The sequence below is a fragment of the Echeneis naucrates genome, chromosome 22 (assembly GCF_900963305.1).
Source record: "Echeneis naucrates chromosome 22, fEcheNa1.1, whole genome shotgun sequence".
Lineage (NCBI taxonomy): Eukaryota > Metazoa > Chordata > Actinopteri > Carangiformes > Echeneidae > Echeneis > Echeneis naucrates.
The window spans coordinates 3708918-3721628 of record NC_042532.1 but is presented as its reverse complement, the minus strand read 5'-3'; the positions used below and the strand labels follow the sequence as shown (position 1 = coordinate 3721628).

General features: G+C 42.2%; 1 protein-coding gene across 3 annotated transcripts in view; it reads right to left on the bottom strand.

The window, feature by feature from the left end:
- Positions 1-9346: 9346 nt before the first annotated feature.
- Positions 9347-12711, bottom strand: part of pxdn (peroxidasin) — a 51778-nt gene continuing 48413 nt past the window's right edge. For all 3 annotated transcript variants that reach the window (XM_029494157.1, XM_029494158.1, XM_029494159.1), the window contains exon 23: positions 9347-12211. In XM_029494157.1, coding sequence (XP_029350017.1) covers positions 12068-12211 — 144 coding nt within the window. In that variant the 3' untranslated portion in view covers positions 9347-12067. The remainder of the gene's footprint in view (positions 12212-12711) is intronic.

The following is a 12711-nucleotide window of genomic DNA, read 5'->3' as shown; positions in this document are numbered from 1 at the left end:
AGGCACAACAAAATAAAAACACAACATTTGGCTCCAATAGTGAACGGCAAATATATAAATATAAATGAAAGAGCAGCATGACCACAGTACAGCTGACCCCATCACCCTCTGCAGTTTTTTCCTTCCAGCTTTTTGTGCGGCCATCGTACCGCACAGTGATGGAATATACCAGCTCATGCTCGATGATGGAGCGGTAAAAGGTCACCAGCAGCTTTTCCTCCAGTCTGTTTGTGAAGGAAAAGCTGCAATCTGCAGGGTCAATGCTTTGATCTCAAAATCAACTGCAGATTTGATTTGAACTTACTTACTCAAACTTACTGTTGTTTGCGATAGTGCAGCTGAGTTTTACTGGACAGGCAGTTCACACAATTTAATCATTTATTAGAATGATAACAGTCAGATCACGCTCATTAACTCATTACATAAAATTCCAGAAATGAAATTACTCTAATTATTCAGTCGTGTGATAGTTCACGCAGTCAAATGCAAGGTGTGAAGGTTAAAACTCAGATGGTTGGCCACACTGACAGCTTTGGACATGAGAGGAGGTCTGAATAAGGCCTCACATAGATAATTGTGGCTTTGTTCATATCGCCAGCATACCTGGGAAACTACGTGACTGTGTTTGGCATGATTTCAAGTTCCCACAGCAGTTTGTGTCACAATGACTCACGGTTGTACCCAAACTCACTAGATGAACACAATAGCAGTCACTTGACGGTGGCTGGTAACCATACAAACAAGTTGTCAACCCAATCCGTTTTTTAGCTAATCCAGATCTGCTGTTGTAACTTTTACCCACTAGGTGTACTCAATGAGTCTCTCATCTCTGCCCAGCACCTGACCTCCTCCTCCTCAAGGCTCATTATCAATGATAATGCAGAGAACAATATGTAAGCACAATCAACCACTATAGAGTTTTTTGTGTGCACATGTTTGTCCAAGTCACAGGATAATACAAGACTCCCAGGTATCTTAACACAACATGGTGAAATTGTAATTTAACTAGTTACACCAATGACTTATTGGCAGGGGTATTTAATGTAGGCAGCATGGCAGCATAGTGGTTAGCACTGTTGCCCCACAATAAGAAGGTAGTGGGTTTGGTTCCCGGCCTGAGGTCTTACTTTGAGGAGTTGGCATGTTCTCACTGTTACTGCGTGGGTTTCCTCCCACCGTCCATTGACGTCATGTTGGGTTAACTGTGTGAGTGGTTGTTGGCCCTGTGATGGACTGGTGACCTGTCCAGGGTTGTGGCTCCAGCACCCCCCACAACCTGGAGATAGATAAGCAATAGAAGATGAATGAATGAATCTTTAATGTACATATTGAAAATGTCTCTTACATACCAAGCAAATTATTACGTGAAAAATTATTGTCTTGATCTGTGAGTATATTTTTGCTGTCTATTAATTTACTCAGCAAGTCTGTCCATCTGTTGCTACAGACCTGTCTGTGACCACCAGTCTCTCTGTTACTGTGCGCTTGTCTCTTGGTGTAGGTCTTTTGATGAGTGCCAGCATGCAAGACCAATGAAACGACTTTGCAATTTGCCTCCAAGTGCTGCAAAACCAAAACAGAAGCAAACAAATCAAATGAGAAGTGCACTTGCCCTTCATTCAACTTCCTCAGAGAAATGAGAAGTGAATGTTTGTGCCAAATTTGAAGAGAGTCCCACAGGACATTACTGTTTTATTAAGTCCTGATCTTGACCATTAACCAACAAAAGCTAATGAGTTCTTAAGGAATGGCTGTACTGTGGTTCACCTCATGGCTGGGGGATCAAGGTTCATACCTGGGCTCTCCCTCGGATCCTCCCACAGTCCACATCCACTCTAAATAAACTCTAAATTGCCTGTAGGTGGGAGTGAATGCTTATTTGTCTCTATTTGTCGGCCTGGTGACAGACTGCTGACCTGCCCTGGGTGACCCCGTCCTCACCCGTTGTCAGCTGGGACTGTCTCCAGCCCTGCATGAGCAGAGACGATGGCTGGAACGAGTGTCATACCGAAGCCTCACTGAAACGGAGTGGCTGAGTGATTTGTTTTCTTCTGTCGACATCACATATAGTCCACCTTGGTACCTGTGGCATAAATCCATTTTCAAGTTGCATCCAATGTTTTTTTGTTTGCTTGTTTGTTTGTTTATTTTTCATTTGTGTTTGCTTTGCTGACCTTTAAGGCTACATGCTATCATGGTCATCAAAAGTCATTTTGCCACGCACAAGGTCACTTTAGTGGTCGTGTACAGATGTGAGAGAATTATCCCGTACATCGTATTTCTCACCCAGATGCAGTCCTCTGCTCACTTGAACCTCTGATCAGGAATTATGGCACCTGGTAATATAGTGCCTTCCATTTATCTTCAGAGAAATGGCAGCTTGTAAAAGACTGTTTTACAGTGATGATTTAGAGACCCTTTAGCCCCAGGCTCATTCCAGTCAGCCCTCCTTTAGTTTCACATGTTGAGTACATACTGTAAGGTAGCACTGGGCGCCATCTTTGGCGCCACATTGACCAAGAGGAGTCCTCCTTCGAGGATAAATTACTTAAAGCGGGTCCTTGGCGTCTTATGTGAAGGGTATCTTTTTAATAACACTTGAGTAGTTAAAACATCTGGTATTTCATAATGAACTCACTCCATCGACTCCTCTATCACCATCAGCTTATGATTAATCTTCCCATGAGTAATCACTGTTGAAAGGTTTTATTATAGCCAGAGCTGGCTGAGGGCCCCAGGAACCACCTGAGAGCCTCAAAGAACACTTACAACGTCTACAAAACTTTTTAAAAAAATTGGCAATCACACAAAAGTACAATATCGTGCCGACAGCTTATCCTTTCCTGCTGTCAGAGCGACAGCTAAAAGAGAAAACATGTAATTGTATGAAAATAATCAGTTACTGGCACCTGTATTAGTTATGGCTCAGACCTGACCTAGCTTCATGATAGATCACCTAGGATGACGTGCAGGCTTGGTAAGTTAGCTTTAACGGGGATAATTGCACTCATTTGTGTTCTAATGCAGGTTTTTCCCAGGTGTCTGTGATGGGCCATTACCACACCTTTCTTCTGATGAGGAAAATGTACAGATCAAAACATCTCTCATTTTCTGCTTGGTAAGAGCACATTATGTTTAATCTTAGGTTAGTGCTTGGAAATGTTACATTTATGCCTGAGGCATATCTGCATATGAGAGGAGCGAAGAAATCTGTGTTATAAAACACACTCCAGAGTACTGTGCGACTGAGAGCCTGAGGTTATCTCGTGAGCTGTTTTTATTTCCTGTTTCTTTAACTGAGGAGCAAACATCCAATAAGTCAGCTCAAGGCATAAAACTCTCCTTCTATACAATCTATCTCGCTATATTTATTTAACAGCAGCTGATTCTCTGATTTGACGGCATTATGCTGTTAGAATCTGGAACTGAATGTGTCCGAATGACAACGCCCACCTGGCGCACAACCTTTCGCAAGGTCTCAGTGCACCAGGTACAGTAGGAGGCAGATACAGACCAAAATCAGCTGCTACCTGGGATTAAATAAAAGCAGCCCTGACACAATTTATTTTGAATATCACAACACAGAAGAGTTCCCCTTTGTTCAAGTGCTTGCTATCAATCCTCAGCTGTTGACAGGGATTGGCCTGTAGATGGTGTGTTAGCTCATCCTTCCTCAGGGGGCTAACACATTTACGGAATTCCCCCCTTGTGTATATGTTTTGATTTATTTGTGTAACCAAAGCATCCAAGTCATTTAAAGCTCTATTCTCACACCCCAGTCTACAATTTCCAACCTTCTGATAGTAAAACCAGGGGTTAAGCAGGGTACAGCCAAGCAATTTATCACCTTCGGAGTAACTTTCATTTTGAAAGACAGAGGGGTTTTGTAGACAGATAAAGGTTCATGGCCTCTCAGTGGGGGCGAATCTGCTTTTTTTTTTTGCATGTGAACTTGCATTCCCTAACTGTGTCAGGTTGGCTCCCCATTAGCAAGCCCATTTCAGGTCAAGAGCAGAGCTGATTAGGGGTCCTGGCAGTGAGGGGATTATCATGCTGGGTCAGACTAGACCCCGCTGTTGTCCAAGGAAGAATGCAGGCAAATCAACCAGCGAGCCATCAGTCAGCTGCTAGCGAGGCGCTCAGCCAGCCCGCACATGAGATTAGCTTGGCTTCTTATCAACAACAATTACTTTGTAGGATCCTTATGTTTTTCTCAGCTCAATGGGCAGCTATCACACACATAGACACACAATAACACAAAGACACCATTATCATATCTAATCTGGATGTCATTGAGGATAACTCAGCACCTCTCATTTGTTGACCTGTTTTGTGTGTTTAGTCACTGACAGGATACATTCTGTTTTGGCAATTACAGTTAAGAGACCCCGGAAGGGAGTTTGGTCTTTTCATAGAGGGGAGGGGTCAAATGCAGCACTCTATTTGGTGCCGTGTTACAGCCATAAATCAATTTAGTGTAATTTAAACAGTAAAAAAACTGTTTAAACTGAGCTGGAGACAACAAAAACTGAGCATGACATCAGGAAGTGAGGAATGCAGCTGCAGATATTTAGTAAGTGCTAAACTACCAAAACAAGCATTTGGCTCGATTCCCACACACATTCGCAGCACTTCCTGCCCTCTGTGTTGTGTTTAATATGAGTTCATAAGACAAAAGAACATAGAGCTTATGTAATTGGAAATTATGACAGTGGACTCTGATAACTCGACTGTCTGAACTATTTTTGGCACAAAGAAATGGCATTGGGAATTTGAAGTTCTTTTTGGCGGTAGACTATTTATGTTAGCAGACACAGAGCCACATCAGCATTCATTTTCTATTGTGCTCCTGGTCACCAGATCAATAAGTCCAGCAATTGCTTTCTCTTAGCTCTGTTTTGGTCTCCACAAACTCCAACTCTTAAAATAATACATTAATTGAAAAATATATGTACTTCCAAAATTGGCAGGAATAGAGAAATGTCATACTAGGGGTTGAAGGAAGGATGTATATATCTCTCTCTCTCAGTGAAATGCCACAGTCACAGAATCACTCCGACCATTCATTTACTGTTCTTGTTAATAGGAACATCAGCTTTTGTACATTGTCTTGCTTCCTGTCAACAACAGCTTCCATTCTGTACTTTCCCTGGGACACTTGGGCGTATATTACACAAAGGTCTGTTAGAGCTAAATTCAAGAAAGCAGACTCTACTCCTTGATGTGGAAGATATGATGTAGACCATTTAATGGATCAGCTGTGGTACCACATTAATATTAATATTTTGTGGGTGTACCGAGCACATCTGCTAAATCTGTTACTGTGGGTTTCAAGGAATTTTCAAATATGCTATTGCCATTAAAATCAGTATTTGCCACTGGGGCAAATGAAGCAGCTGGTCCTGACAGGGTTATGATTAAATCTCCACAGTAGACGGGTAAAGGGGGAATGTAAAGGGTTAGGTTATCTGGAAAAGCGTGACGTTCAGTGACAGCAGCAGCAGCAGAGAGGGACATCCTCAGGGGGCAGTTACTGAAAACCTGCCAGGTTTGATGAGCACAGCTTTTCCACTGAGCATTCGTAGATTTAATTGTGTCTAAGAGAAACTCAGACAATGCATGTGTATATTGGCTTTAATAGAGAGAAAAGCACACATGGCAACTGACTGCTGAATGTTTTTCATTATCAATCATGCTAATTTGTGAATATAGAGTATAATCATGTCAACCCTTATAGTGGTATTAAAATCGGCTCGTCTGCCCATTCCTGATCCCTTTGTGCTCACAGAATGGGAGCGGACTCAACAACATGTTGTGTATCATGGTAGGTTTCCTTGTATGTCAGTATATCAAAACTACAAGAATATTGTGAATAAAATGGTACACGGAAGAACGAGAAAGCTCTGTCTGTTAACGAGCAGGAATTTCAGCAGCTTCAAGTGCAAGTCTCATCTGTCACGCTTCCTGTTAAAAGATGAGCTCAAACTATGACTCAGCTCATTCATGACAATTGCTGCCGCAGCAGTTAAAGACATGTTATCAAACTAACCACACATCCAGCAGATACAGAGAAACATGAGCATTATTTAGAGTCCATTAGTTCTTCAGTCACAGCCAAAAACATAACAGTTTCACTCCCCCCGTTGCTGGCAGAAATGTCCATCTCTGCACCGTGTTCACTAGCTGACAATGCCTGCCTGCTTCTGAGGCTGAAAGGTGTTCAGCTGTTTATCAGAAGGTTCTCTATGGAAATGCTTTGTAGAGTGGAGGGCACAAAAAAAGACAGTAAGAGGGTGAGAAAAACAAAAAAACTAATCTGAACTAAGAAGCTTGGGAGTGGAGGGGGAAACCATGGCCACCAAACAGAGGCTTAAATATACAAGGCCAACAGATCGACTGGAACACACTAAGGTGTGGCAGACAATCAAAAAGTTGGGAAATCTGACAAATGCAGGAAGTGACCAAAATACACACAAGGGAGTTCACTTCAAAATGAAATAGGAAATTATTCTAAATCCAAAACCAGAGTCCAGAAACAAATGAATGATGAACGATCAAATATCTTTCATCTATCTTTCACCTAAGTGAGCAAACTAATCTGAAAAGGCCAAACATAGAATTTCCATGACGAGAAAACATGATAGGAAACAACAAATTTTTTCTAGAGGAAATGCATTTAACATATGCAAGGTTTATAACCATGAAGTTTAAAGACGCTAAAAAACCCTTTCATTGTATCTGCCCTCTCAAATAGCACAAAGGATAAAATCACTGTGAGGGGTTCTCAGGGTTTTAGGACATAAGATGCCGTGTGCTGAACGAGTTAAGTGTACGTGACAAAGAAAATTAACTTGACTTGATTTCACTTTAAGTACCATATTAATTGCGGAGTTGGTCAACATCCTTTGTGATTCCAAGCAGGCCACCGTTCCAGGCTGTTTTAATGTAACTGCCTGTGCAAACACCTGCACTATAAAGCCCAGTGGGCTTGTGTGTCAGAGCCAAAAACACTAGCGGGACGCCATCTCATGACATTTCCCACCCACTGGGGGTGACAAGCCATCGCCGCAGTCCTTTGAGTCCCGGGATGCAAAAAATCTTTTCCCTCAGCAGGACGCCACTTCTCTCTCTTTTATCCACCTCTCTCTGGAAATGAGATTGACGTTCCATTAGTGAGGGGAAAGAATTCCCCACCTTGGCGAGTGAGAGGTGCAATACAGAGAGCCAATTGCCTAAATGAAATTCCAGTATGTGATGAGTGGGAAGTAAGAGGCTTGCTGAGCAGCTCGGCTCATGCAGCTGCAGAGCAGTGTCCTGTCCAAACCCCCAAAAAGCCACGGCCTCTCTTTCCTGTAGACTGTTTTATGATTTGAAAAGTACTGGATGGAGATTCAGACTTATGAGAACAGATGCTTTAGTCTCAGTTGAATAGCAGATTTTCTGGGCTGATTGATGGTTTGTTGACGGATGCTTCCGTGTGCCTGCATCTCCAGACACCTACAGCACTTTCTTACTTACATAATCGCATTGTCCATGTATCTCCAAAGTACACAAAGATCTCCCTCAAACAACAGCTTGGACTTTTGGATGTTGCTAAAGGAAAGGCAGACTCTGCAACAGATATGGGAACAACTAAGAGGAACTGTCTGTGATTGTGTTTGTGTGTGTAATAATGGTTGATCTCCCTGGAATTGACCTATTACTTAGAGTAGGGTAGGTCTCTTGTTGTCAGGGTGATAATGTCTTTTCCTGCCTGGCTAGAAGATGAAGGATCTTTTATCTGTGCAGCCACTGGAAACCTCATTTCCTCATTTCCAGAAGACCAATCCACTCACATCCATGTCTGCCAGCACTGACTCTACAGGGAGAAGGCTAGAAGAAAGGCAGGAACGTGTATGAAGGAAAGGCGAGAGGAAGATAATTTATATATATGTATATGTATATGTGTGTGTGTGTGTGTGTGTGTGTGAGAGATCAGGGATAATTTACCTAAATGTAGTGTGTGGGTGGGGGGTTTGTGTGCCAGACAGCACATGTGAATAAGGCGTAACATCACACTGTTAATGTTCCCAGGCTTTTCCAATGGCTAATATTACTCACATTGCTGACATTACGCACCAGACACTTCACAGCTGCTTTTTGTTTGTCGATATTGCTGCACAAAAAGTTGTCTGTCATGAGAAAACCTGGCAGAAAATCGGGACAAAGTACAAGACTGATACTGGCTCAAATTGGGTACTTAAGTTGTTGGTTTTACCAGAATTGATGATGGCAACACACCAAGTATCTGCTTTATTTGCACATTACACTTGATAATGAACATTTTACTACTTCTGTTGATGCATTCCCTTCTTTTACATCAGCAGGATAACAACACTGCATTAAAATAGCCATGAATTATGAACATGGACGTACACAAACTGGAAGAGTTTGCTTGAAGAATCTCAGGTACTAACAGACACCTGCTGACCAGGTATAGGTCATCAACCCATGTCTGACCCATACACTCTCTCATCCAGACAGATTCCTGCTCTTATCCAAACAGCTGGAAGTGTGTGGCAGAATAGGTCCAGATGTGGATGTGGTATCTGACGGTCAGGCTGTGTATGGGCTTTTTCGGTTATGGAATACTCCATCAGAAGACTGCATGGGCTAAACTGAATTTTGTGGTATCATGGTACAATATTACACCTTATAATATGATGTAACAACAAGATACAGTAGCTCAGTGTGTTAGCCTGCTAGCATATGCTAATTAGAGGTAAATGATCCTGATGGGGATGTGACTAATTTTGCAGATATTTGGACATTATCAAAGTTGTTAGAGGAAAGGCCAGGGAACACCAAAAATCCAAGTAGTCATCCTGACGGGAGCATGAATGTTTGTATCATTTATCATGCCAATCCAATAATTTCTAAGACTTTTCATTCAACACTACAGAGAAAACTGTTTTCCTCTGGGTACGTGGACAGTCCATTGTGTCAACCCATGTGAATCCATTTACTGAAACCTAAACCAAACAGACTGAACATCAACATCATGGCAAATCAAAGTACAAAACCAAACACTTGAAGGAAGTGCAGAAGATCAGAGCTGCAGGCTACATCAATCAGTGCTGATGTCAATGAACAGCACACTGAAGCAGAGGCTGCAAACTGAGGAAGTGAGGAATTCTAGATGGACGCGATCATAAATGAAACAGTGGTTTGACCATGAGCAAAACCAAAGTCTCCAGATCATGAATGGGCCGATTATGCAGAGCTGCGTCTTTATGACTGCAACTCAGGTCTGAGCCCTTGCCATGCATGGGGGCGAGCAACTTAAAACAAGAACAACACCAACATGTATCAATGAAATTCAAATGTGGCTTATTTATTTATTATTACTGTTGAGAGGCATACATTACAGTGCAAACCATTCTTTGGCAAACATACAATACAAATGTCATGACAGGTACTACTATATCCACATTGACCACTGGTAAAAGGACAGTGTAGGTAAAGCATGTTCAGTCTTGCAGAGCAGTGCATTCCAATGACATTTGGGAGTTTAGGGGAAATGAAAGGAGAGCAAACCATGATGAAAACAGAAGACAAACATGAACTAATGCAACTGACTGGTAACTAAAAGCTCACAGTGCTTTGGCAGCCAAACCTCGGCCCAAAATGCATTTAGCCTGTTACTGACACAGAAAGAGACTCACACGCTCACTCATTCACGAAACTATATCAAAATCCTAAATTCATTTAAACATCAACACAATCAGAGCACATGGCTTTACTGGTGTTATTGGAGAAGCCACAATCAGAATGTAATGAATTAGAGAAAACTACACAACTGTAAACACACAGTTTGATGTACAAACCTGTCCAGTATATTCAGACATGTGATATGATACCAATTTACCAGTGTGACTGCCAGCCGCATAATCCATCTGGAATCCTGAATGGAACATTCCAGAGAGTATTATTTCTGTTTAGTGACAGATGCTTGCTCAGGATGTTACCACATAAAGAAAACAATGGAAAGGAAGACTGCAGCTGCAGCCGCTTCAACTCAATTAGGAGCAAAGCAAAACAGGAAAACAAAAATGTGACTGATGTTACACTAAGTGAGCCAGTGCATGTGGTACAGTGAGCGGCATTTGTCCATGTACAGTACTTATGAAGGTCCAGCTGAGCAATAGCAATATGACTGAAGGCTTGTTCTGATTGACACAGTATCCCAAACATCAGCACCACAACCCCCCCCCCCCCCCCCCCCCCCCCATCACCCTGGCTTCCCCTCTCATATGGCTTCCATTACAGTGGAATGAGGGTCAGAGGGCTAGAGAAAGCCTGCACACCACATATGCTCTGCTGCATGATGTCACCCCTCCCTCAAAATCCTCAGCACAGGAAAGAAACATGAGCATTACTAACCTCTTATCAACACCCATGACGGTCCTCACAGGTGGGAGCATCCGAAAAACTTGACAGACACACATACACACGTGCACGCACGCACACACACGCGTGCACACACACAAGAAGCAGCTCATAGAGAGAAAAGGCGGGACACAAAGTCGATGCTTGACAAGGAAATTCATGCAATTGTGTCCATTTGTAAACTAGGGCAAGAGAGGTTTACAAAAGCAGAAAAGAACAGTCAACAGTCATGGTAGCAGTCCTTCAATTGTCTGTAGTCTGCGGACTAAAGATGAATAAACAAATAATTAATAAAAAAAAAAAAACCAACAACAACAACAACAACAAAAACTATGAGCAGGTCAGAAGGAGAATACTGCTGTGGTAGAGTGAGCAGTACAAAAGGCTAAACCCTGACCTCGTTACAACATTCATACATAGTTCCATAGATAAAATGTGCTATTTCTTTATGTAATATTAGAAGTTACTAAATAATTTTTCAAACATTTGGCTTGAGAAGAAAAAAAAAATACTGGGACAAAGTTCACAACATTACAGTGGTAAAAATTGAATTTTTTTTTCACCGCTTTCTGAAAGCACAAAGGACACTTGAAAAAAGAAGCACAACAGTGCAGCGCTGGATCGAGTGTCCTACAATGGGGAGTGCCATGCACCTCCGTCTCACTCAAGTTCAGGACAGGCCAGCGGTATACATACGTTGACTAAAAAAAAACAAAACAAAACAAAAAAAAAGTCGTCCAAGGACAGCGGAGCAGTAATCAGTAGACATTTCTTTTTGCATGACAAACATTTTTGTAGGGCTTCACATTATCTTCATATGTAAGCATTTGTATACAAAAAAAAAAAAAAAAACTAAGAAAGAACATATTCTTAACATGATATAAAGAACTGTGGATTAAAAGATGAAGTAACTCTATTCATAAAGACTTTTAGTTTGAACAAAAATACTCTCAATTGTGATTTATCATTAAAAAGCATATGCTGAGTGTATATAGGTTCCTTGTATACATAAGAGACAATACTGAAAATTTGTACTTAGTGATAAAATCATTATAAAAAAAGGGGGAAAATAGCACCAGTTTTCGGCATCTCTAACCTGAGAAAATTTTGTGATACAACAGAACGGTTCCCGCCTTCTGATCTACTTCCCTTTCCTGCTTGTTAACGGCAACTGGCCCCTGCTTTTGTAACCAAGTGTTCGTCACAGGAGAGATAAACACTGGCTGTTTGTTACACTTCAGGGGCCGTAGTGGACTCCATGCAAAGGAGCAGAGATTTGTCCGTCTTGATTACAATCCACCCATTCATCAATGCATCCACCCATTGGTTCAGAAATAAATCCATTTAGTGATCTCTGGCTTGATGCCAGAGGATTTTCAAACCGAGCCTCAGGCTGCTGGTCCTGGAGGTGGCAAGAGGCCAAAAAGAACAAAAAACCCCTCCACAGATCAAAGGAAAGTAATACAAAGTGAAACAAAACAGAAACTGAGGCTATTGGGTCTGTCGAGGCTATTGGTGGCTGCAGATTAGCACACCTTCAGGAGTCTCATGCTCCCTCTGGATGTCTCTATGGTGCGTGTGTTGGTGTGTGTATGATTTTCAGATATTATAGTGTGTTTGTCAACGTGGGTCCTGAGAGTTAGTTGTGATGGGGGTTAACTTCTTGTTGCTTGTCAACATCTGGCTGTTCCAGGCACACTGGGCAACAGGCACCTTTTAACTTGACGGGCCGTTTGCACTTGACTGGTGGACAAGACTCCACAAAGCAGGTCACCTGGGCATCCTGGGAGAGGATGAGTCGGGGAGAATGGGTGGGGGGTTGGGACAAAGACAGAGCAACAGGTGAATTACCGTGTTAGGTTAAATTAGGCAAAATAGTCATGATGGGTAGAAAGGAAATTGGCTGGCTGCAACAGATGTCAGCAATGGCAAAGAAAGAAGAAGAGGAGAGGAACTGAAAGCTACAGCACAGATATGCGTGGATTGAAGAATGATTTCAGACTGGGTGTAATGAGTTCAGCAGTCACACTTTGTTTCCACTGCGTCATGCTTTTGTTGAGTAACTGATACTGCTTGAGAAAAGCCTCAGCTCAGGTGATGGAGAACGACAACGCACAGAACAATGAGCTGCTTTGTTTCATAGCAACAACATGATGTGCTGAACCAAACTGTTCTTTCCCAGACTCACTGTGCTTCTGCTTGCCAAATTTAATTATTACCCCAAAATACCTCACCAATTACAGGGGAGGCGCAGAAGAACGAAGGAGATAGTTCTGGGGAAGC